The sequence below is a fragment of the Coregonus lavaretus genome (genome assembly GCF_964263955.1).
Source record: "Coregonus lavaretus genome assembly, chromosome: 31".
NCBI lineage: Eukaryota > Metazoa > Chordata > Actinopteri > Salmoniformes > Salmonidae > Coregonus > Coregonus lavaretus.
In genome coordinates, this window is record NC_140018.1 from 13,018,291 (window position 1) to 13,046,053 (window position 27,763).

Sequence of the window (27,763 nt, forward strand, 5' to 3'; positions counted from 1 at the left end):
ATGAGGCTACAATAGCCCTGATCTTGAAAAAAGATAGAGATTCCATGGAGATGTCGTCGTATCGCCCCGTGTCGTTACTCCCCATAGAAAACAAGGTGTTGACAAAGATATTGGCAAACCGATTGAAAAAATATATTTCCGACATCATACACCCTGACCAGACAGGTTTTATCCCGGGCCGACATATATACTACAATTTGAGACGCCTTTTCAACGTAATGTATCATGATCATAAAGTTGAGGCAGTGGTAATAGCTCTTGATGCAGAGAAGGCGTTTGATCAGATTGAGTGGAAGTATATGATGTCGGTTCTGGAGCATTTCGGATTTGGAAAGGAATTTATTAATTGGATAAGAATTATTTATGCACACCCAATGGCGTCCGTGGTGACCAATCAGGAAATGTCGCAGTCATTCCGCCTGTTCAAGGGGTGCCGACAGGGGTGCCCTATTTCGCCTGCTCTCTTCGCTATAGCCATGGAACCCCTTGCTACGCGCATTCGGGCATGTGCCGATATAGCTTATGTTAAAATAAAAGACACACAGCACAAAATTTCCCTATATGCAGACGATGTTCTTTTGTTTTTGTCCAAGCCTAAAACGTCTATTCCACCATTACTTAACTTGATAAACACATTCGGCTCCTTCTCTGGCTACAAGATAAACTGGCAAAAAAGTGAGATGATGCCAATATCACGGCCTGTGGATATGCAATTTCTGCAATCTACCCCGCTTAGAACAGTGAGGGACAAGTTCACAAGCCTTGGCATTGTAGTGACAAGAGACCTTGACCAGCTATTGAAAGTGAATTGGGACATGAAAATATATCAGCTTAAACAAAATATAGATTTCTGGAAAACTCTGCCTATTTCCTTGGTTGGTCGTATAAACGCTATTAAAATGGTTGTCCTACCCAGGTTTCTTTACCTCTTCCAATGTCTACCCAATTTCATACCACAAAGCTATTTTAAGAAACTGGATTCAATAGTAACTCCATTTTTATGGGATAACAAGGCAGCCAGAATTGCAAAGAAGCATTTATGCAAGTACAAGATAGAGGGGGGCTTTGGCCTTCCTCACTTCAAACTGTATTATTGGGCTGCTAATCTGAACATTGTGTCTTTCTGGAGGGAAAGTTTACCTGAGATGAGACGGAAGGATATGCCTTCATGGCTTTTGATTGAGCAGGCCTCCTGTCAACGTTCCTCACTCCCTGCACTTGTTAATAGCCCATCATATGTGAAAAAAGCCACTTATGACTCCAATCCAGTCATTTGTCATACTCTTAGGATCTGGAAACAGATTAGGGATTTTCTTAACATACCCACTGTGTACATAGACAGCCCGATTAGCCGGAATCATGCTTTCCACCCTGCAATGGATGATGTGGTGTTTTCACAGTGGAGGGAGAAGGGGCTCACAACAATTGGTAATCTATACATAGATGGTCAGTTAGCTTCATTTCAACAACTACAGGCAAAGTTCAACATGCCAACAACACATTTTTTCAGATACCTCCAAATCAGGAATTTCTTAAGGACACACATCCCACAGTATGGCATGAAGCCAAATAGTCCTACATTAGATAGCTTAGAGGCCCACATGCTACAGGCCCACATAGAGGTATCCACGGACACCATTAAAAGGGCTTGGGAACAAGAACTTGGTTCAGAAATCTCAAATGAGGACTGGATAGAAGCTCTCAGGAATATAAACCACAGTTCAGTGAATGCCAGACACAACCTTGTACAGTTTAAGGTGATACACAGGTTACACTACTCAAAAGTAAAACTGCATAAAATATTCCCGGACACCTCACCACTGTGTGAGAGGTGCAAGCAGGAGGAGGGGACGTTGTCCCACTTATTCTGGACATGCCCTAAATTACAGGCTTACTGGGCTCTCATTTTTGATTACTTATCTAAGGCCTTTGATAGAGTTCTAGCCCCAGACCCATTGATCGCTCTGTTTGGTACAGTTGATGGGAATAACCAGGAGGGGAAAGCTGTCTCTCTTTGTACTCTATTAGCCAAAAGGCTCATATTGCAATTTTGGAAATTGGAGACTGTACCTACCTTTGAAATGTGGTTACGGGATTTAGGGAATGTAATCCATATGGAAAAGATTCGATACAACACCTCCAATAGAAGTCCATTGTTTTACAAAATATGGCAGCCGATACTGGATAAATGGTCTAGTCCCGCTTCATAACTGGGCTGACGATCTGCTGCTACTCTGTGCTGTACTCCACTCAATATTTATTTTTGGCTGAACTACACTGCTTGTAATGACTATATGCTGTCTTCTTATACACGTACCACCTAATAGGATTTTGTTTTATTTTGTGTATGTGTGAGTTAACTTTTGTTTTGTCCTCTAAACTGGCCATCCCATCCAACAGTACAATGAATGTCATTGTTTGTATTGCTGTCTCTTTTACTTTATTTTTATTGGAAAATAATAAACATATTATAAAAAAAAAGAAGAAAAAAAATATATAAAAATAAAAAAAATAAAAAAAAATAATAATAATATAAAAAAATAAATAAAAAAGAAGTTACAGGTCTGTGAGAGCCAGAAATCTTGCTTGTTTGTAGGTGACCACATACTTATTTTCCACCATAATTTGCAAATAAATTCATTAAAAATCCTACAATGTGATTTTCTGGATTTTCTTTTCTCAATTTGTCTGTCATAGTTGACGTGTACCTATGATGAAAATTACAGGCCTCTCTCATCTTTTTAAGTGGGAGAACTTGCACAATTGGTGGCAATTGTCAGCAATCTACACACATTACCCCATAATGACAAAGCGAAAACAGGTTTTAGACATTTTTGCAAATGTATACAAAATAAAAAACATAAATACCTTATTTACACAAGTACCCAGACCCTTTGCTATGAGACTCAGAATTGAGCTCAGGTGCATTCTGTTTCCATTGATCATCCTTGATGTTTCTACAACTTGATTGGAGTCCACCTGTGGTAAATTCATTTTATTGGACATGATTTGGAAAGGCACACACATGTCTATGTAAGGTCCCACAGTTGACAGTGCATGTCAGACCAAAAACCAAAGCATGAGGTCGAAGGAATTGTCAAAAGAGCGCCGAGACAGGATTGTGTCGAGGCACAGATCTGGGGAAGGTTACCAAAAAATGTCTGCAGCATTGAAGGTCCCCAAGAACACAGTGGCCTCCATCATTCTTAAATGGAAGACGTTTGGAACCACCAAGACTCTTCCTAGAGCTGGCATCTTGGCCAAACTGAGCAATCGGGGGAGAAGGGCCTTGGTCAGGGATCAAATCAAATCAAATTTTGTTTGCCACATGTGCAGAATACAACAGGTGTACAGTCGTGGTCAAAAGTTTTGAGAATGACACAAATATTAATTTTCACAAAGTCTGCTGCCTCAGTTTTTATGATGCCAATTTGCATATACTCCAGAATGTTATGAAGAGTGATCAGATGAATTGCAATTAATTGCAAAGTCCCTCTTTGCCATGAAAATTAATTTAATCCCCAAAAAACATTTCCACTGCATTTCAGCCCTGCCACAAAAGGACCAGCTGACATCATGTCAGTGATTCTCTCGTTAACACAGGTGAGAGTGTTGACGAGGACAAGGCTGGAGATCAGTCTGTCATGCTGATTGAGTTAGAATAACAGACTGGACGCTTTAAAAGGAGGGTGGTGCTTGAAATCATTGTTCTTCCTCTGTTAACCATGGTTACCTACAAGGAAACACGTGCCGTCATCATTGCTTTGCACAAAAAGGGCTTACATTTACATTTACATTTAAGTCATTTAGCAGACGCTCTTATCCAGAGCGACTTACAGTTAGTGAGTGCATACATTATTTTTTTATATTTTTTATATACCAGGATCTCTAGAGGCACAGCTAGCACTGCGATGCAGTGCCTTAGACCACTGCGCCACTCGGGAGACTAGAAGACTAGAGGCTTCACAGGCATGGATATTGCTGCTAGTAAGATTGCACCTAAATCAACCATTTATCGGATCATCAAGAACTTCAAGGAGAGAGGTTCAATTGTTGTGAAGAAGTCTTCTGGGCGCCCAAGAAAGTCCAGCAAGTGCCAGGACCGTCTCCTAAAGTTGATTCAGCTGTGGGATCGGGGCACCACCAGTGCAGAGCTTGCTCAGGAATGGCAGCAGGCAGGTGTGAGTGCATCTGCACGCACAGTGAGGCGAATACTTTTGGAGGATGGCCTGGTGTCAAGAAGGGCAGCGAGGAAGCCACTTCTCTCCAGGAAAAACATCAGGGACAGACTGATATTCTGCAAAAGGTACAGGGATTGGACTGCTGAGGACTGGGGTAAAGTCATTTTCTCTGATGAATCCCCTTTCCAATTGTTTGGGGCATCCGGAAAAAAGCTTGTCCGGAGAAGACAAGGTGAGCGCTACCATCAGTCCTGTGTCTTGCCAACAGTAAAGCATCCTGAGACCATTCATGTGTGGGGTTGCTTCTCAGCCAAGGGAGTGGGCTCACTCACAATTTTGCCTAAGAACACAGCCATGAATAAAGAATGGTACCAACACATCCTCCGAGAGCAACTTCTCCCAACCATCCAAGAACAGTTTGGTGACGAACAATGCCTTTTCCAGCATGATGGAGCACCTTGCCATAATGCAAAAGTGATAACTAAGTGGCTTGGGGAACAAAACATCGACATTTTGGGTCCATGGCCAGGAAACTCCCCAGACCTTAATCCTATTGAGAACTTGTGGTCAATCCTCAAGAGGCGGGTGGACAAACAAAAACCCACAAATTCTGACTAACTCCAAGCATTATTTATACAAGAATGGGCTGCCATCAGTCAGGATGTGGCCCAGAAGTTAATTGACAGCATGCCATGGTGGATTGCAGAGGTCTTGAAAAAGAAGGGTAAACACCGCAAATATTGACTCTTTGCATAAACTTCATGAAATTGTCAATAAAAGCCTTTGACACTTATGGAATGCTTGTAATTATACTTCAGTATACCATAGTAACATCTGACAAAAATATTTAAAAACACTGAAGCAGCAAACTTTGTGAAGACCAATACTTGTGTCATTCTCAAAGCTTTTGACCACGACTGTAGACCTTACAGTGACATGCTTACTTACAAGCCCTTAACCAACAATGCAGTTTTAAGAAAAGAAAGAAAGTCAAGGTAGCCATAAATAGCTGTTCAGGAGTCTTATGGCTTGGGGGTAGAAGCTGTTAAGAAGCCTTTTGGACCTAGATTTGGCGCTCCGGTACCGCTTGCCGTGCAGTAGCATAGAGAACAGTCTATGACTAGGGTTGCTGGAGTCTTTGACAATTTTGAGGGCCTTCCTCTGACACTGCCTGATATAGAGGTCCTGGATGGCAGGAAACTTGGCCCCAGTGATGTACTGGGCCGTTCGCACTACCCTCTGTAGTGCCTTGCGGTCGGAGGCCGAGCAGTTGCCATACCAGGCGGTGATGCAACCAGTCAGGATGCTCTCGATGGTGCAGCTGTATAACTTTTTGAGGATCTGAGGACCCCTGCCAAATCTTTTCAGTCTCCTGAGGGGGAATAGGCTTTGTCGTGCCCTCTTCACGACTATCTTGGTGTGTTTGGACCATGATAGTTTGTTGGTGATGTGGACACCAAGGAACTTGAAGCTCTCAACCTGTTCCACTACAGCCCCGTCGATGAGAATGGGGCGTGCTCAGTCCTCTTTTTCCCCCCTGTAGTCCACAATCATCTCCTTTGTCTTGATCACGTTGAGGGAGAAGTTGTTATCCTGGCACCACATGGCCAGGTCTCTGACCTCCTCCCTATAGGCTGTCTCATCGTTGTCGGTGATCAGGCCTACCACTGTTGTGTCGTCAGCAAACTTAATGATGGTGTTGGAGTCGTGCCTGGCCATGCAGTCATGGGTGAACAGGGAGTATAGGAGCGGACTGAGCACGCACCCCTAAGGGGCCCCCGTGTTGAGGATCAGCGTGGCAGATGTGTTGTGACCTACCCTTACCACCTGGGGGCGGCCCGTCAGGAAGTCCAGGATCCAGTTGCAGAGGGAGGTGTTTAGTCCCAGGGTCCTTAGCTTAGTGATGAGCTTTGAGGGCACTATGGTGTTGAATGCTGAGGTGTATTCAAGGAATAGCATTCCCACGTAGGTGTTCCTCTTGTCCAGGTAAGAAAGGGCAGTGTGGAGTGCAATAGAGATTGCATCATCTGTGGATCTGTTGGGGTGGTATGCAAATTGGAGTGGGTCTAGGGTTTCTGGGATAATGGTGTTGATGTTAGCCATGACCAGTCTTTCAAAGCACTTCATGGCTACAGACGTGAGTGCTATGGGTCGGTAGTCATTTAGGCAGGTTATCTTTGTGTTCTTGGCACAGGGACTATGGTGGTCTGCTTGAAACATGTTGGTATTACAGACTCAGTCAGGGACATGTTGAAAATGTCAGTGAAGACACTTGCCAGGTGGTCAGTGCATGCTCGGAGTACACGTCCTGGTAATCCGTCTGGCCCTGTGGCCTTGTGAATGTTGACCTGCTTAAAATTCTTACTCACATCAGCTACGGGGAGCGTGATCACATAGTCATCTGGAACAGCTGATGCTCTCATGCATGCTTCAGTGTTGCTTGCCTCGAAGCGAGCATATAAGTGATTTAGCTCGTCTGGTAGGCTTGTGTCACTGGGCAGCTCGCGGCTGTGCTTCCCTTTGTAGTCTGTAATTGTTTTCAAGCCCTGCCACATCCGACGAGCATCGGAGCCGGTGTAGTACGATTCAATCTTAGTCCTGTATTGACTCTTTGCCTGTTTGATGGTTCGTCGGAGGGCATTTCTTATAAGCATCCGGGTTAGAGTCCCTCTCCTTGAAAGTGGCAGCTCTACCCTTTAGCTCAGTGCGGATGTTGCCTGTAATCCATGGCTTCTGGTTGGGGTATGGACGTACGGTCACTGTGGGGACGACGTCATCAATGCACTTATTGATGAAGCCAGTGACTGATGTGGTGTACATCGCTGGTCCTGCTCACACTGCCCTACCCTATGCTTTGACTTCTTTTCCCCTCTCTCTCCAGATGAAATCTTGTGACTTGTGACGGCCGGCCGCCCAACAACCTTCCCGCTTGACCTTATCCCCTCCCTCTCTTCTCCAGACCATTTCCAGAGACCTTCTCCCTTACCTCACCTCGCTCATCAACTCATCCTTGACCGCTGGCTATGTCCCTTCCATCTTCAAGAGAGCGAGAGTTGCACCCCTCCTCAAAAAAACGACACTCGATTCCTCCGATGTCAACAACTACAGACCAGTATCCCTTCTTTATTTTCTCTCCAAATCTCTTGAGCGTGCCGTCTCTAGCCAACTCTCCTGCTATCTCTCTCAGAATGACCTTCTTGATCCAAACCAGTCAGGTTTCAAGACTGGTCATTCAACTGAGACTGCTCTTCTCTGTGTCACGGAGGCTCTCCATACTGCTAAAGCTAACTCTCTCTCCTCTACTCTTATCCTTCTAGCTATTTGCTGCCTTTGATACTGTGAACCATCAGATCCTCCTCTCCACCCTCTCCTTTTACATTACATTTTAGTCATTTAGCAGACGCTCTTATCCAGAGCGACTTACAGTTAGTGAGTGCATACATAATTTTTTATTTTTCATACCGGCCCCCCCTCTCCAAGTTGGGCATCTCCGTCGCTGCTCACTCTTGGATTGCGTCCTACCTGACAGGTCGCTCCTACCAGGTGGCGTGGGGAGAATCTGTCTCCGCAGCACGTGCTCTCACCACTGGTGTCCCCCAGGGCTCAGTTCTAGGCCCTCTCCTATTCTCTCTATACACCAAGTCACTTGGCTCTGTCATATCCTCACATGGTCTCTCCTATCATTGCTAAGCAGACGACACACAATTCATTTTCTCCTTTCCCCCTTCTGATAACCAGGTGGTGAATCGCATCTCTGCATGTCTGGCAGACATATCAGTGTGGATGTCGGATCACCACCTCAAGCTGAACCTCGGCAAGACGGAGCTGCTCTTCCTCCCGGGGAAGGAATGCCCGCTCCATGATCTCGCCATCACGGTTGACAACTCCATTGTGTCCTCCTCCCAGAGTGCAAAGAACCTTGGCGTGACCCTGGACAACACCCTGTCGTTCTCCGCTAACATCAAAGCGGTGACCCGATCCTGCAGGTTCATGCTCTACAACATTCGCAGAGTACGACCCTACCTTACACAGAAAGCGGCACAGGTCCTAATCCAGGCACTTGTCATCTCCTGTCTGGATTACTGCAACTCGCTGATGGCTGGGCTCCATGCCTGTGCCATTAAACCCCTACAACTTATCCAGAATGCTGCAGCCCGTCTGGTGTTCAACCTTCCCAAGTTCTCTCATGTCACCCGCTCCACCGCACACTCCACTGGCTTCCAGATGAAGCTCGCATCTACTACAAAACCATGGTGCTTGCCTACGGAGCTGTGAGGGGAACGGCACCTCCTTACCTTCAGGCTCTGATCAGACCATACACCCAAACGAGGGCACTACGTTCATCCACCTCTGGCCTGCTAGCCCCCCTACCTCTACGGAAGCACAGTTCCCGCTCAGCCCAGTCAAAGCTATTCGCTGCTCTGGCACCCCAATGGTGGAACAAGCTCCCCCACGACGCCAGGACAGCGGAGTCACTGACCACCTTTCGGAGACACTTGAAACCCTACCTCTTTAAGGAATACCTGGAATAGTATAACAGTAATCCTTCTACCCCCCCTCCCCCACCCACCCATTAAAAAAAGGGTGGTTGTCCCACTGGCTATCCTAAGTTGAATGCACCAATTTGTAAGTCGCTCTGGATAAGAGCGTCTGCTAAATGACTTAAATGTGTACTCCTCAATGCTATCGGAAGAATCACTTAACATATTCCAGTCTGTGCTAGCAAAACAGTCCTGTAGCTTAGCATCTGCGTCATCTGACCACTTCCTTATTAACCGAGTCACTGGTGCTTCCTGCTTTCGTTTTTGCTTATAAGCAGGAACCAGGAGGATAGAGTTATTTTCCAAATGGAGGGCGAGGGAGAGCTTTGTACGCGTCTCTGTGTGTGGAGTAAAGGTGGTCTAGAGTTTTTTTCTCTCTGGTTGCACATTTAACACGCTGGTAGAAATTAAGTAGAACGGATTAAAATTTCCCTGCATTAAAGTCCCCGTCCATTGGGGCGCTGCCTCTGGATGAGCGCTTTCCTGTTCACTTATGGCCTTATACAGCTCACTGAGTGCAATCTTAGTGCCAGCATCGGTTTGTGGTGTTAAATAGACAGCCACGAAAAATATAGATGAAAACTCTCTTGGTAAATAGTGTGGTCTACAACTTATCATGAGATACTCTACCTCAGGCAAGCAAAACCTTGAGACTTCCTTAGTATTAGATTTTATTCACCAGCTGTTGTTTACAAATATACACAGACCGCCACCCCTTGTCTTACCGGAGTCAGCCGTTCTATCCTGCCGATGTACCGTATATCCCACCAGCTGTATGTTATCCATGTCGTCGTTCAGCCATGACTCGGTGAAACATATCACGATATCTCCATCTCTTTCTTATGCGAATGACGGTGATTTGGGCCTTGTCGGGTGTCTGTAGAATATCCTTTGCGTCCGACTCGTTGAAGAAAAAGTATTCGTCCAATACGAGGTGAGTAATCGCTGTCCTGTATCCAGAAGCTCTTTTTGGTCATAAGAGACAGTGGCAGAAACATTATGTACAGAATAAATTACAAATAACGCGAATAAACACACATAATAGTACAATTGGTTAGAGGGCTGTAAAATGGCAGCCATCTTCTCCGGCACCATTAATTAGGTGACCAAGAACCCGATGGTCACTCTGACAGAGCTCTTGAGTTCTTCTGTGGAGATGGAAGAACCTTCCAGAAGGACAACCATCTCTGCAGCACTCCACCAATCAGGCCTTTATGGAAGAGTGGCCAGAAGTCTCAACTGTTCTTACCGTGCAGTAGCAGAGAGAACAGTCTATGATTTGGGTGGCTGGAGTCTTTGACAATTTTTAGGGCCAAGCAGTTGCCATACCAAGCGATGATGCAGCCAGTCAAGATCCTCTCAATAGTGCAGCTGTATAACTTTTTGAGGCTCTGAGGGCCCATACCAAATCTTTTCGGCCTCCTGAAGGGGAAGAGGCGTTGTCGTGCCCTCTTCACGACTGTGTTGGTGTGTTTGGACCATTACAGGTCCTTAGACTTGACTACTTGGCGAATGAATTAGGCATGACAAAAAAAAACAGCCTTCATTGAGAGGGGAGGCTATGCTTGGTTTTTTAGCTAATGAAACTAAACACAAGGTTTACAGGCACAAAAAGCACATCATTCTTGTTCCATGTACATATGGGCACTGTGCGTCATGTGGTTAGGCTGCGCTTCCATTGTCAAAATTCATGCCATAACCAACTGTGTTACCACTAAGACCAGCTTTCAGTTGGTCTTAAATATCCCCACTAGTGCACACTGAAATTGGCACTTTGACGCACGTTTCTAAGGACACACCTCAGATATTGCAAACCATCCCACCTCAGCGCGAGTGAGCTAATTAAAAAAAGGTAAATTACCAATCCTGGTGCTAGGGTTTTGAAAATAGAACAACGTCGGCTTTAACAGGTCGATATTTAAACGAGCGTGCGTTTGACAATTGTGCCGGTTTAACCCCAGCCTAAAATAGAGCCCATAGTGAAAGACGCAGTTTCATTCATTCAACTCATTAAATAAAGTTATAATTCTATACAATGAACAAAAATATAAATGCAACATGTAAAGTGTTGGTCCCATGTTTCATGAGCTGAAATAAAAGATCCCAAAAATGTCCCATACGCACAAAAAGCTTCTTTATCTCAAATTTTGTGCACAAATTTGTTTACGTCCCTGTTAGTGAGCATTATTTCCTTTGCCAAGATAATCCATCCATCTGACAGGTGTGGCATACCAATAAGCTGATTAAACAGCCTGATCATTACACAGGTGCACATTATGCTGGGGACAATAAAAGGCCACTCTAAAATGTGCAGTCTTGTCACACAACACAATGCCACATGTCTCACGTTTTGAGGGAGCGTGCAATCGGCATGCTGACTGCAGGAATGTCTACCAGAGCTGTTGCCAGAGAATTGAACGTTCATTTCTCTACCATAAGCTGCCTCCAATGTCGTTATAGAGAATTAGGCAGTACGTCCAACCAGCCTCACAACCGTAGACCACGTGTATGGTGTTGTGTGGGCGAGCGGTTTGCTGATGCCAATGTTGTGAACAGAGTGCCCCATGGTGGCGGTTGGGTTATGTTATGGGCAGGCAATAAGTTACGGACAACGAACACAATTGCATTTTATTGTTGGCAATTTGAATGCACAGAGATACCGTGACGAGATCCTGAGGCCCATTGTCATGCCATTCATCCGCCACCATCACCTCATGTTTCAGCATGATAATGCACAGCCCCATGTCGCAAGGATCTGTACACAATTCCTGGAAGCTGAAAATGTCCCAGTTCTTCCACGGCCTGCATACTCATTAGACATGTCACCCATGTTTGGGATGCTCTGGATCGACGTGTATGACAACGTGTTCCAGTTCCCGCCAATATCCAGCAACTTCGCAGAGCCATTGAAGAGGAGTGGAACAACATTCCACAGGCCACAATCAACAGCCTGATCAACTCTATGCGAAGGAGATGTGTCGTGCTGCATGAGGCAAATGGTGGTCACACCAGATACTGACTGGTTTTCTGATCCACACCCCTACATTTTTAAAAAGGTATCTGTGACTAGCATATCTGTATTCCCAGTCATCTGAAATCCATAGATTATAGCCTAATGAATTTATTTCAATTGACTGATTTCCTGATATGAACTGTAACTGTTGATTGTTGCATTTCTATTTTTGTTCAGTATAATATAACTTATACAATGTCATAATATGTATAAAGTTAAACGTATGTGTAAATAGGCCTGTATAATGTCCTTATTATAGTCCTTAAAAAATCCCTTTAAATTAAGACGGTGTGACAAAAACAACTCTATAGGAATTAAAGGAATTAAAAGTCAGCAAGCCACTCACTATGAGAAGGCGGCGGTGCATCTTGACGATGTTGGGGATCTGGTTGATGTTGTCGAGGGACTTGTAGGTAATGTACAGCTTCAAGGCGATGCCAAAGTAGCAGCAGAGGATGATGAAGGAGGGCCCCAGCAAGTTGAAGGAGAAGACGGAGATGACGAAGGAGAAGCCTTGTTCCTTCATCTCTCCCCAGGCCAGGGTGCAGGAAAGGCCGAAGGACTCCGGACCGTACCGGCCCCAGCCCAGGAGAGGGAAGCAGGCCCACAGCAAGGCGTAGAGCCACGTCCACAAACACAGCAGCTTCACGTTCCTCCGGCTGATCTTCTCCTCTAGGGAAACACACACAGACAACGGGTCACTAAGAGGTTTAGGGGGAGAGCAGTACTTCCTGTGTGGCTCAGTTGGTAAGAACACTAGCAACGGAAAGGCCATGAGCTCATGTCCTGCATGGATCACATACGCATACCAAACATGTAAGCACTCACTATATTGTAAGATGCTTTGGATAAAAGCGTCTGCTAAGTGGTATATATTACACTTCTGACCTCAAGGTCCGGATTTGAGACATTTTACCTGATCTGTGAGAGTGAGAATATCATTTGAGAAGCTTTATATAGTTTATCTGTTCCTATTTAAAAGCTATTTCTAGGTTGTACTCTTCAAAAACAAGAGGTATATTTCAGGTTTAAATGTGTCGTGACGTGACTTACTTTAATGTATGACTGTTATTTATCGAATCCCCTGTCTATGTTTAATTGTCACTCGATTAAATTAATAATGTAACAATTAACTCAATAGGAATTTTGGGCACCAAAATGTTTAACGAGTTACCATCTCCCAAATTAAACTCGACTTAAACTTAGAAGATATATATGTTATATATCAATAACAGTCACTTATTAAATAATTACCTCTTATCAGTCTCATTCTGAACGTCGCATAATCCTTGAACCTGCAAGAACCCTAAACTTATTGATGAATCAACAATACACAAATTGGCTTAATTATTTATTTACTAACTAACTAAATAAAAACACAATACAAACACACAAACACACACAGTGGGGGAAAAAAGTATTTAGTCAGCCACCAATTGTGCAAGTTCTCCCACTTAAAAAGATGAGAGAGGCCTGTAATTTTCATCATAGGTACACGTCAACTATGACAGACAAATTGAGAGAAAAAAATCCAGAAAAATCACATTGTAGGATTTTTAATGAATTTATTTGCAAATTATGGTGGAAAATAAGTATTTGGTCACCTACAAACAAGCAAGATTTCTGGCTCTCACAGACCTGTAACTTCTTCTTTAAGAGGCTCCTCTGTCCTCCACTCGTTACCTGTATTAATGGCACCTGTTTGAACTTGTTATCAGTATAAAAGACACCTGTCCACAACCTCAAACAGTCACACTCCAAACTCCACTATGGCCAAGACCAAAGAGCTGTCGAAGGACACCAGAAACAAAATTGTAGACCTGCACCAGGCTGGGAAGACTGAATCTGCAATAGGTAAGCAGCTTGGTTTGAAGAAATCAACTTTGGGAGCAATTATTAGGAAATGGAAGACATACAAGACCACTGATAATCTCCCTCGATCTGGGGCTCCACGCAAGATCTCACCCCGTGGGGTCAAAATGATCACAAGAACGGTGAGCAAAAATCCCAGAACCACACGGGGGGACCTAGTGAATGACCTGCAGAGAGCTGGGACCAAAGTAACAAAGCCTACCATCAGTAACACACTACGCCGCCAGGGACTCAAATCCTGCAGTGCAAGACGTGTCCCCCTGCTTAAGCCAGTACATATCCAGGCCCGTCTGAAGTTTGCTAGAGTGCATTTGGATGATCTAGAAGAGGATTGGGAGAATGTCATATGGTCAGATGAAACCAAAATAGAACTTTTTGGTAAAAACTCAACTCGTCGTGTTTGGAGGACAAAGAATGCTGAGTTGCACCAAAGAACACCATACCTACTGTGAAGCATGGGGTTGGAAACATCATGCTTTGGGGCTGTTTTTCTGCAAAGGGACCAGGACGACTGATCCGTGTAAAGGAAAGAATGAATGGGGCCATGTATCGTGAGATTTTGAGTGAAAACCTCCTTCCATCAGCAAGGGCATTGAAGATGAAACGTGGCTGGGTCTTTCAGCATGACAATGATCCCAAACACACCGCCCGGGCAACGAAGGAGTGGCTTCGTAAGAAGCATTTCAAGGTCCTGGAGTGGCCTAGCCAGTCTCCAGATCTCAACCCGATAGAAAATCTTTGTATTGAGAAACTTTTGTTATTGACCAAATAGTTATTTTCCACCATAATTAGCAAATAAATTCATTAAAAATCCTACAATGTGATTTCCTTGAGAAAAAAAATCTCATTTTGTCTGTCATAGTTGACGTGTACCTATGATGAAAATTACAGGCCTCTCTCATCTTTTTAAGTGGGAGAACTTGCACAATTGGTGTCTGACTAAATACTTTTTTTCCCCACTGTAGGTTATTGATTACTAACGTAATACAATGAAAACAGGTCCCTAGTGGACTGGACTAACAATAGCATGACTGCTTGGGTAGAAGGAGGGTCAGAGTGGAAGGGAGAGACAGAGATTCAAACTATCGTGGTTACTTTGGAAACTATGCTCACAGAAATACAAATGCTTAAAATCCCACTAAACGCTCATTCGGATTAGAAATGCAACATGTATTTATGTGTAGCTGTCCTCGATAGTTGAGTTGATGATGTAAGACTCTGGTTTGCCCACCAGAGATGTCCTTGGTAGAGTTTCTGATCGGAGTAGTGGTTAGAATGGGTACTTCAGACGTACCAGCGGTTGTCGGAGAGGGATTGTCCTTCCCACTTCGTGTCTTTAGTGAAAGTTCTCTAGACGACTATACATGCCAGCTGCAGACTGAAATGATAAGGTCTAGTGCATTGTCTTCTTCATCACCTCGTGTAGAGGTTGAGAGTTTCAGAGTTTCTCCATTTCAAACGTGTGGACTAACGTCTCATGTTTTCTGGTCTTACCATTTTGTAAGGTGTAGCTTCAGCTTCACGCTTCCTGGTCTTGTAGAAATTCAACCATTTGCAACATCCGGCTTATACCGTAGTATGCTTTGTCTTCCTTTGGTAATGGAGTTGTAGTTTTAAACCATTTTGTAACGTTTAGCTCACGCTTCACGTCTGCTGGTCTGTAGAGTTTCAACTATTTTAAGCCGTGGGGCTTGCTGGTCTAATGTTAAAATGTTTTTCAAGGCTTTTTATGCCTAATAGGGGCGTTCCGTCATGTTTGTGCTCATCTAGGCGTGGCCACTGACTGAGAACAAATCAATATAGAAAACAATCATCTCATCTAGAATGCTAAAATCACATTGTTATCTTCAGAAAAGTATTATTATACTTAATCATTCGTTTTATACAACAATTAGATGCAAACCTCATAAAAGTGTAGCCCCCCAGAGACACAGTTATGTTGTTCAACCGTCTTTAATGACATCACAACATAGTAACGAATTTGACATGATTGTTCTTTAAGTCCCCACCAACCATTTCCCACATTCTTTTAAGTAGGAATATTGTTTCATTATCCACTTTTGGATGTTGGAGTCTTGGCAGGAAGACTTCCTTTGTTAACAAAGGGGTCCTTTCTCCCAATACTTCATGGCAAGGAAAAGAAAGTCTGCACGGTATTTACGACCGGTCATAAAACTGGCCCCTAGGAAAGGGGGTGTTCAAACCTTTGCCTAGCCGGCATGTTTGATCCTCAACCCATGAGGGCAAGTCATGGCAAATGCTTGGTGGGCATTGAGAAATCAGTTGGGGCCCCTAACCACACTCCACTTTTGTAAATGCTTCCTTGTTTGTGTGTTTTTTATTCCAAACATTCACAATTACTTTCCAAAATGTTCCTATGATGCCAAGTGGTGGTATCACTCACTCACTCACTCACTCACTCACTCACTCACTCACTCACTCACTCACTCACTCACTCACTCACTCGAACAGCCCTAAAACATACACAAATTCCAATGGTCCTAACATCAATCCCTGTGGTACTACTGCTCCATATGCTCTATATACTCACTGGGAGACTGGAGGCTGAGGGAGACAACGAAGCGCACCACAGCCATCACGGTCAGGGTCATTATGCTGGCCGTGCCAAAGAAGAAGCCTACCAGGCCGTAGTAGATGCATGTGGTGTCTCCTCCCAGCCAGCGGTGGTTCCAGGCCGAGGCCACAGCCAGAGGGTACATGGCGACAGCAGCTCCCAGGTCTGTTACCGCCAGGTTGACACTCAGCAGCTCCGGGGGCTTCATGTGAGATGAGTGCTTAAATGCTATAATGAGCACCAGCAAGTTCCCCACGATGGACAATACAGCTATAGAGAGAGGGGAGAGGGAGAAAGAGGGAAAGGGAAGGGAGAATAAAGAGCAATATGATGAGGGAGAGAAAAAGAAAGAGAGAAACAGAAAGAGAAAATAGGAAAAGAGAAAAGATGAGAGGAAGAGAGAGAAAACGGGAGCGTTATTGTTAGTTGACCTGGAGATGATAAACCAAACGATTAACTGCAAATACTTAAATTCACAAAGTCAAACAAGAAAAATACGGAAAAATCTAATAGAATCCCAACCATCTGCCTTTTTGAGATGAGTCTACACATACTGAACAATAGGCTTTGGGTGGTATACCGTTGTCACGCCCTGACCTATGGAACTCTTGTTTGTTGAGTCAGGGTGTGAATGTCTATTTGAGATCTATGTTAGTCTATTTCTATGTTGCAGTTCTAGGTTGTGTTTCTATGTTTGGCCGGGTGTGATTCCCAATCAGAGACAGCTGTCGTTCGTTGTCTCTGATTGGGGATCATACTTAGGTAGCCTCGTTGCCTACCTTAGTTGTGGGATCTTGTTCCGTTTAGGCGTGTATGTGTATAGCCTGAGGACTTCACGTTACATTGTTTCTTTTTTGTTGTATGTTTATTGAGTAAATAAACATGTACGCTTTTCACGCTGCACCTTGGTCCGACCCGTCTCTCAACGTTCGTGACAACCGTATATACCGTATACCGTGGTATTTGGAAAAAGCCACTGGATGGTTTTTCAATACCGTCAAAACTATTTATTTGATTTTTTAAAATAAATTGTCATATTTGTAGCTACTTTTTAAGCAAATACCTGCAGCCAACTTGTGCAATAGGTCAGGAGATAAAGAACATTGTGTTCTTCATTTCACCTGTCACGTTATTAGGAAGCATACGGTAGTCCCCAGTCACGTCACATTGTTTGTTTACAAGCACACAACGAGGAGAGACCGTAGCCTTGTGAGTCACTCACTGTTGTGCAGCATGAATCAGAATTCCATACTGATCTAATGACAGTATGGAATTCACAACTAAATATTTGCTATCTAGCTAAGTGGTTAGCTTCTTCACAAATCAAGCATTTGCTTGGTAACAGCAGAGAATCCCCTCCTGGATCATGTTTTGTGCGTTCAGCAAACTGTGAACAGCATTTTTGAGTTACTTGTATAGTCTCTCACTCACTCACACACACACACACACACACACACACACACACACACACACACACACACACACACACACACACACACACACACACACACACACACACACACCACAGTAGCAAGGGAGAAGCTGTTAGACATTGGCTTAACGCTCCATTTCCCAACACCCAGACCAGACCCAACAATCCCACCAGGCAAACATTGGTTATTTTCTTGTCTGGGTAAACACTGAAATATTAGGCCTTCAAAAAGCACAGGAATCCCTCCGGGGAAAGATTGATTTGGTCAACATGGTCTCCACGTGACTCCAACATCCCTTCAATGCCCAGACCCGTGTAATGGTTTAGTGAAAGAGATTACATAAAGTGAGCACAAAATAGAGCAATACCATGAGCCATAGAGAGAGTTAACCTTTTACTTTTCAGACAACACAGATGGTCAACTAAAGATCAGAACTAGATTCCTCAAGCCGTCATGGCGATAAAACCATTGAAAAGAAACCTCTGTTTACCAACAGAAAAACATCAAGGTTGTATAAACTGAATCTTTTCTCAATGGGTCTTTTGTTGTGCCAATGAATGGCGAGCACATTCAGTTTTGTTTAATTGGGAGTATGAGGTCATCAGCAATAAACAAGAAAACAGGTCTGATAGGATCTAACAAGGATCCCATTTTGAGCCTAATATAATTTCCAGATATAAGAAATATGAAGAGTTTATGCCTCTGGCAGAGGTTCTTCGTCTGAGTAAATTAAATTAGTTACAGTGGGGGAAAAAAGTATTCAGTCAGCCACTGTCACGATCGTCGTTAATAGAGGAGGACCAAGGCGCAGCGTGTTGAGCGAACATACTTTAATTAGTTAAAGTGCAAACACGATACAAAACGACTCGTAACGTCCTAGGTAACAATGACCAACTGGAACAAAAACCCACAAACACCAAGGGAAAACAGACAGTTTAAATATGGCTCCCAATCAGAGACAACCAGCCACAGCTGACACTCGTTGCCTCTGATTGGGAGTCACTCAGGCCAACAAAGAAACAGAAGAACTAGAACCCCCAACATAGAAATATAACACATAGAATGAACACACCCTGGCTCAACATATAGAGTCCCAGAGCCAGGGTGTGACAGCCACCAATTGTGCAAGTTCTCCCACTTAAAAAGATGAGAGAGGCCTGTAATTTTCATCATAGGTACACGTCAACTATGACAGACAAAACGAGATTTTTTTTCCAGAAAATCACATTGTAGGATTTTTAATGAATTTATTTGCAAATTATGGTGGAAAATAAGTATTTGGTCAATAACAAAAGTTTCTCAATACTTTGTTATATACCCTTTGTTGGCAATGACACAGGTCAAACGTTTTCTGTAAGTCTTCACAAGGTTTTCACACACTGTTGCTGGTATTTTGGCCCATTCCTCCATGCAGATCTCCTCTAGAGCAGTGATGTTTTGGGACCCAGCCACGTTTCATCTTCAATGCCCTTGCTGATGGAAGGAGGTTTTCACTCAAAATCTCACGATACATGGCCCCATTCATTCTTTCCTTTACACGGATCAGTCGTCCTGGTCCCTTTGCAGAAAAACAGCCCCAAAGCATGATGTTTCCACACCCATGCTCCACAGTAGGTATGGTGTTCTTTGGATGCAACTCAGCATTCTTTGTCCTCCAAACACGACGAGTTGAGTTTTTACCAAAAAGTTATATTTTGGTTTCATCTGACCATATGACATTCTCCCAATCCTCTTCTGGATCATCCAAATGCACTCTAGCAAACTTCAGACGGGCCTGGACATGTACTGGCTTAAGCAGGGGGACACGTCTGGCACTGCAGGATTTGAGTCCCTGGCGGCGTAGTGTGTTACTGATGGTAGGCTTTGTTACTTTGGTCCCAGCTCTCTGCAGGTCATTCACTAGGTCCCCCCATGTGGTTCTGGGATTTTTGCTCACCGTTCTTGTGATCATTTTGACCCCACGGGGTGAGATCTTGCGTGGAGCCCCAGATCGAGGGAGATTATCAGTGGTCTTGTATGTCTTCCATTTCCTAATAATTGCTCCCAAAGTTGATTTCTTCAAACCAAGCTGCTTACCTATTGCAGATTCAGTCTTCCCAGCCTGGTGCAGGTCTACAATTTTGTTTCTGGTGTCCTTTGACAGCTCTTTGGTCTTGGCCATAGTGGAGTTTGGAGTGTGACTGTTTGAGGTTGTGGACAGGTGTCTTTTATACTGATAACAAGTTCAAACAGGTGCCATTAATACAGGTAACGAGTGGAGGACAGAGGAGCCTCTTAAAGAAGAAGTTACAGGTCTGTGAGAGCCAGAAATCTTGCTTGTTTGTAGGTGACCAAATACTTATTTTCCACCATAATTTGCAAATAAATTAATTAAAAATCCTATAATGTGATTTTCTGGATTTTTTTTCCTCAATTTGTCTGTCATAGTTGACGTGTACCTATGATGAAAATTACAGACCTCTCTCATCTTTTTAAGTGGGAGAACTTGCACAATTGGTGGCTGACTAAATACTTTTTTTCCCCACTGTACCTTTAACTCCAAATACACAGGAGTTAGATAAGATAAAGTAAGATCGAATTCAGACTTCAGTATGATCTTGATAACTCAATAAAACTTTGTTAACTGGTTTTATTTCAATGCACATTGGGGAATTATTCATCTCATCCATCCATCCATATATCCATACATCCATATAAGACAGAGTGAAAGTGCTGGTGAAAAGTGATTGCCGGTATGGCAACTATGAGGTAGTCAGTTGAAGGTGATCTGGTTGGCATTCCCTTTCTTTACTAAAATATGTCTCTTAAATAGGAAAGAACTCGATCTAAAGTCAATAAATAACTGAAACGTTATGTTGGCAACTGCATGTTTTGGCAAATACTAGATCGAGAAATAGAGACAAACAAACACAGCGAAACAACGCAACCAAGTTGTTTTATTTTATTATTTTACCTTTATTTAACTAGGCAAATCAGTTAAGAACAAATTCTTATTTACAATGACGGCCTACACCGCCCAAACCCGGACGACGCTGGGCCACCCTATGGGACTCCCAATCACGGCCGGTTGTGATACAGCCTGGAATTGAACAAGTAGCTGCCGAGTCGACTAAAGTGACACTTCTAATATAAATTTGTACTGGCTATGTGAAACTGTCTAAGCAGATGAAAAAAAGATTCAACAGGACTTGAATCAGCAATCAAATCTTCATTTCGTACATTTTCCCGAAAGCTGTGGAACAACTGGAATGGAAGAATTCCTGGAAAAGGTAATACCACAACTACTGGGTCAGGAGAACTTCACACGGGCTCCCGCTGAACGAGCACATCGAACAGGCGGCCCGAGAGGGGACACGAGCAGCAAACCAAGGGGCATCATCAAAGTTCCTTACCAACAGGGACAAAGATAACGTTTCACAACTGGCCATCCAAGGCAAAAAGTCAGGAGTCGGACCTTTAATGTATGAGGGCCTTCGGATCTACATCAACGCTGACCTGAGCACAGACCTCGACATGAATGATCTTGATAACTCAATAAAACATTGTAAATTGGTTTTATTTCAATGCACATTGACTTAAATAAAAAGCTATGGGAAAAACAAATCTTGTTTTCTCTGTTGTAACCCGCACAACTACGGGTCAAATGGAAGGAAAGAGACATCACACTAAAATCAGCAAAAGAAGCTACCTGATTCCTGGACAAGGACAACAGTGGAAATGGCAATGAATGAACTGTATAGGCTACAGGACAGCCTCTCAACAGACAATGTACGACAGATGGGGCACTGGAATATTGACCAGTTTAGGCTACTGAAATGAGGTGAACAGGGGACTATTACACCCCACCAAGTATGTGTTATTAATGCCTTCACTCGCACGCCTTTTGAAAAGACAATCACAGCACCACTCAAGCGATCTGTCTAAATGAAGAACACTTTAATGACTATTGGCTATGCAGCCTAAATGACAACCCATTCATTGGTAGGCTATAGCCCTGATCTATTTGTTCAAGTAACGAACTGACAAGTGAACAGGACAACATGATGATTGCTATGATCTGGGCAATACTTTGTGAATGCTCCCCAGCCGATAGGCTACAAAGGCCTGAGTGGGTGGAAAGAATTTAAATGTTCCATCTGTGAAAAAAGACTGTGAGGGATCAAATGTCATACAGCCTTAGACGCTGAAATTGTAAGCACACAGTACTTCTATTTCCGTTGCTCTCTTCCTTCCTTCTTTTTTCTTATGTTATTTACTTTTGCCCTATTAAGGCATGATAACGCAGAAATTGCTATATGAATTTAAAAATGTGTTATCAATGTGGGCAACATGATATCATCACGTGTCGATTATCTTTTTCTTTTTATTCTCCCATAGGAAGTACAATGAATAACGTTAATGAATGTTGAAGAAATATGGGCAACTGCTGAGTTTGGAAAAAAATTTGACCGACAAGCAGGCTACGTGGGAGAAGCCCACAATTATGCACCTTTGAATTATTATTTCCAGGTCTTTGTTGGACAATTATATAGAAATGAATGAATTAACTGAATCCCAAGGTGGAATGTACAAGAAATGTAGCTAGGTCAACTTAACATATAGCCGATAAACTCTGAAAAATCAAGTGAATAAATGGACACACTCGCTTTGGCTCTACCGGTGCCCAGAACGGATGGATGTTGCATTGAAGTCATTATACCAACCCACTATTAGTGATCAGCTCGCTCTGTCCCCGGTGGGTCAAAATGAGTGTGCCCCACATGTGGTTGCGTGCAGTACAACAGAACTGTAGGCTACTCCAGTGGTTATAGGCCTGCATCTGTTTGCATTTATTTCATTGAAGAATTATATGGAGAGTTGAATTAATTTCTCTCTATAATATACTATAATGGTGCCTAATGCTAAATAATCAAATTCATTTGATTCTCAATTAACACAGTGATGGCAAGTGCTTTTTATGTTGTTTCAAAAGCAGGGATATAGACCTTCTAACTACTCCAAAGCTGTGTGGCTAGCACTTTGTACACTAAGTGTTCTGTACAAGTATATATTAAATTATAATATTTTGATTATAGTTGTTTTTAAAGCATTTATTTTTGGAGAAAAAAATTCACAGAACTACGCATTTCATTCATCTGCTGTGACGTTGGGTGCAAGGATAGGTTGTAAACACAGTTGGCCAGCAGGACAGCGGCAGTTTTGAACGAGTTCACTAGATATCAAGTAAGCAAAGTGTGGGAAGAGTACATCAACAGACTGCCATTGCTCATTCAAAGCAATTTTCTTTACCTTGCAACCGTGACTGAAGATTGTTGACATTGCTGGAAGTATGTTCAAGCTATTAGCTAGCTTACATTGATCCTTCAATGTCAACTCTGATTAATCTTATATACATAAAGTAAATATGTTCCTACTGGTGTCTTTGCTCAAGACATTAGTGACCATTGACCAGTTGTTTGTGTTGGAGATGTGAGAATGCAACAATCTAAGCCTCGTGTCATCACAAAGAGGAACTTTAAAAACTTCAGTGAACAGGCTTTTTTACATTATCTTTATTTTAGTGACCTTGATTGTACACTGCTCAAAAAAATAAAGGGAACACAAAAATAACACATCCTAGATCTGAATGAATGAAATAATCTTATTAAATAATTTTTGCTTTACATAGTTGAATGTGCTGACAACAAAATCACACAAAAATTATCAATGGAAATCAAATGTATCAACCCATGGAGGTCTGGATTTGGAGTCACCCTCAAAATTAAAGTGGAAAACCACACTACAGGCTGATCCAACTTTGATGTAATGTCCTTAAAACAAGTCAAAATGAGGCTCAGTAGTGTGTGTGGCCTCCACGTGCCTGTATGACCTCCCTACAACGCCTGGGCATGCTCCTGATGAGGTGGCGAATGGTCTCCTGAGGGATCTCCTCCCAGACCTGGACTAAAGCATCTGCCAACTCCTGGACAGTCTGTGGTGCAACGTGACGTTGGTGGATGGAGCGAGACATGATGTCCCAGATGTGCTCAATTGGATTCAGGTCTGGGGAACGGGCGGGCCAGTCCATAGCATCAATGCCTTCCTCTTGCAGGAACTGCTGACACACTCCAGCCACATGAGGTCTAGCATTGTCTTGCATTAGGAGGAACCCAGGGCCAACCGCACCAGCATATGGTCTCACAAGGGGTCTGAGGATCTCGTCTCGGTACCTAATGGCAGTCAGGATACCTCTGGCGAGCACATGGAGGGCTGTGCGGCCTCCCAAAGAAATGCCACCCCACACCATGACTGACCCACCGCCAAACCGGTCATGCTGGAGGATGTTGCAGGCAGCAGAACGTTCTCCACGGCGTCTCCAGACTCTGTCACGTCTGTCACATGTGCTCAGTGTGAACCTGCTTTCATCTGTGAAGAGCACAGGGCGCCAGTGGCGAATTTGCCAATCTTGGTGTTCTCTGGCAAATGCCAAACGTCCTGCACGGTGTTGGGCTGTAAGCACAACCCCCACCTGTGGACGTCGGGCCCTCATACCACCCTCATGGAGTCTGTTTCTGACCGTTTGAGCAGACACATGCACATTTGAAGAATTTGTACTTTCTCTCCTTGCATTAATATTGACTGATACATCTCTCGCTGTAGTCACTGGCATGTTAGTAATCTTGTGTGCAGATCTCAAAATCAATCCCCCAAATATGGGAAAACAACACCCCATAACTATGGCTACAATAATGACTATGGCCACTATGGGACCTAGAATGCTTGCCATCCATTTTCCTATTGAATTATCACAAAAAAAACCTTGAAAAGACTTCAACAGCGTTCAAATTGCTATTTCCCCCCCACTATTTTTGCATCCCTATTCGTATTCCTTATTCCATCCTGTATTTCCCTAATATTTCCCATAGCCTTTGTTAAATTCCCAAGACCTTCCTGATTCTGATGGCAAGTATGCCCAACATGTATCTCCTCCTACAATCGCTGAGCTGCTGTAATAGCATCCAATGCTATGCGAGTATCAATTGCATATTGTCTAATGAGTGCCATTTCAGATCAATACCTCCAAATACTTCAAATGTATATAGTGACTAATATGTGAATACGGTAACCTAAAAATCAACATGTTCCTGATATCAGGCACAATCCTTGCATCAACCTTACATGTTTCAAACAGTAATATTCCAAACTTTCTACTCGCGAGAAATTACATAAGGGTATCCTAACACATTATAACTAATGTAGCATTGTTTTAACCATAATATCTATTTAAGACATTTATCTTACGATTGTATACGCAATACCATGGCATGTTGAGAATAGTGTCAACATCTTTAGTTCACATACAGTGGGGAAAAAAAGTATTTAGTCAGCCACCAATTGTGCAAGTTCTCCCACTTAAAAAGATGAGAGAGGCCTGTAATTTTCATCATAGGTACATGTCAACTATGACAGACAAATTGAGGAAAAAAATCCAGAAAATCACATTGTAGGATTTTTAATGAATTTATTTGCAAATTATGGTGGAAAATAAGTATTTGGTCACCTACAAACAAGCAAGATTTCTGGCTCTCACAGACCTGTAACTTCTTCTTTAAGAGGCTCCTCTGTCCTCCACTCGTTACCTGTATTAATGGCACCTGTTTGAACTTGTTATCAGTGTAAAAGACACCTGTCCACAACCTCAAACAGTCACACTCCAAACTCCACTATGGCCAAGACCAAAGAGCTGTCAAAGGACACCAGAAACAAAATTGTAGACCTGCACCAGGCTGGGAAGACTGAATATGCATAGGTAAGCAGCTTGGTTTGAAGAAATCAACTGTGGGAGCAATTATTAGGAAATGGAAGACATACAAGACCACTGATAATCTCCCTCGATCTGGGGCTCCACGCAAGATCTCACCCCGTGGGGTCAAAATGATCACAAGAACAGTGAGCAAAAATCCCAGAACCACACGGAGGGACCTAGTGAATGACCTGCAGAGAGCTGGGACCAAAGTAACAAAGCCTACCATCAGTAACACACGCCGCCAGGGACTCAAATCCTGCAGTGCCAGACTTGTCCCCCTGCTTAAGCCAGTACATGTCCAGGCCCGTCTGAAGTTTGCTAGAGTGCATTTGGATGATCCAGAAGAGGATTGGGAGAATGTCATATGGTCAGATGAAACCAAAATATAACTTTTTGGTAAAAACTCAACTCTGATTGGATGCTGTTTTTCTGCAAAGGGACCAGGACGACTGATCCGTGTAAAGGAAAGAATGAATGGGGCCATGTATCGTGAGATTTTGAGTGAAAACCTCCTTCCATCAGCAAGGGCATTGAAGATGAAACGTGGCTGGGTCTTTCAGCATGACAATGATCCCAAACACACCGCCCGGGCAACGAAGGAGTGGCTTCGTAAGAAGTATTTCAAGGTCCTGGAGTGGCCTAGCCAGTCTCCAGATCTCAACCCCATAGAAAATCTTTGGAGGGAGTTGAAAGTCCGTGTTGCCCAGCGACAGCCCCAAAACATTACTGCTCTAGAGGAGATCTGCATGAAGGAATGGGCCAAAATACCAGCAACAGTGTGTGAAAACCTTGTGAAGACTTACAGAAAACGTTTGACCTGTGTCATTGCCAACAAAGGGTATATAACAAAGTATTGAGAAACTTTTGTTATTGACCAAATACTTATTTTCCACCATAATTTGCAAATAAATTCATTAAAAATCCTACAATGTGATTTTCTGGATTTTTTTTTTCTCATTTTGTCTGTACTGTACAATTTAGCTAGCTGGCCAAAATGTAATTGCCAACCGTGTTTTACCAAGCTAGCTAGCTATTGTTAGCTAACCAAGAATTATATGACGAGTCATGTAAACTTTTTTCTAGTCAATGATTGGAAATTGCATACAGTAAGTTGAGTCAGTTGCTTGAAATAGGATTGATTTCTATCTTCTGCGATGCAATGCAACTAAGTTGCAGGCAGTGTTTTGGAGCAATTCAGATGCAACTTTGTTGCAAGCAACATAAATTGCTTCCAGATTGCTTCATGTGACATCAGTTACATCTGTGTGAATGACCTCCTCTCTAAGCCAAATACTAGCCAAGTACATCACAATGACTAGAATGCTCAAAACTATGTGCTGAGTGTCCTTTTTCCAATATTCTAAATTGAGTGGTGCCATAGATTACCACAGTATGAGTCATAATACCCATAAAACCTAGCGGTCAAACAGGGAAAGGGTTCCAATCGTTTTTCCACCGTTCATTTTTCCCATAGGGGATTTTAGAAACACTTCAAATAAGGGCTGTGTTTCGTGTAGGCTTACCCTGGCGTGACGTTTTGATAACCGTGTAAATCTCTCTAGAACAAGGTGACTTTTATCAATATTTGCCTGTATTTACCCCCCAAAAATGATGATCTGGATGTAACTGCTGAATCGAGGCAAAGGTAAGAATCTCTGGATTAACTATCTAATGTTAGCTAAATGTAGTAATTAATAAATTGGCTAAATTTCTTTAAAATTGACAATTCTGTGAACTGTCTTGTGGAAGTTTTAAATTGACACAATACCTGTTAGCAAAGGTGTCAGCCAGAGATGACATGCAGGAGCTTGCAGGGATTTGTAGTTTTGCATGTTGTCTACTTTGATGCTAATTAGCATTTTCAAATCTGAGAGTAAATAGAGCTAAATATATTGATAAAAGTCACCTCGTCCGAGATAAAATGTACATGGTTATCAAAACATCATGGCAGGTTAAGCCTACACGAAACACAGCCCTTATTTTAAGTGTTTGTAAAATCCCCTATGGGAAAAATGAATTATGGAAAAACGATTGGAACCACTTCCCTGTTTGACTGCTAGGTTTTATGGGTGTTATGACAAATCCACTGTGGGGGGTCTATTATGTTTGTCGTTATTGAACTTCATACAAGTACTTTCCAACTAATTATAAAATGCTTGAGAAACGAAAACATTAAATTGACTTTATAGTGGTAGCCATGTAATAGATGACAGCATGCTACAAAAACAGAACAGCTATCATGGCCTTCAAGTTTGTTCTCATTTGTTTATTTCAAATGAATACAAACATTTCACTTCCCTTTTCCTTTTTTTCTAATTTCAGGTTGAGATAGGAGACGTGCCTTCTGTGGACAGACCACAAG

General features: G+C 43.0%; 1 protein-coding gene across 1 annotated transcript in view; it reads right to left on the reverse strand.

The window, feature by feature from the left end:
- The window catches only part of opn8b (opsin 8, group member b), a 34,760-nt gene extending 17,650 nt beyond the window's left edge, over positions 1–17,110 (reverse strand). The window contains exons 1-3 of the mRNA XM_084148987.1: positions 16,962–17,110; positions 16,159–16,452; positions 12,082–12,407 (exon numbers count right to left, since the gene is read on the reverse strand). Coding sequence (XP_084005113.1) covers positions 12,082–12,407; positions 16,159–16,390 — 558 coding nt within the window. The 5' untranslated portion in view covers positions 16,391–16,452; positions 16,962–17,110. The remainder of the gene's footprint in view (positions 1–12,081; positions 12,408–16,158; positions 16,453–16,961) is intronic.
- Between the last annotated feature and the right edge of the window lie 10,653 nt (positions 17,111–27,763).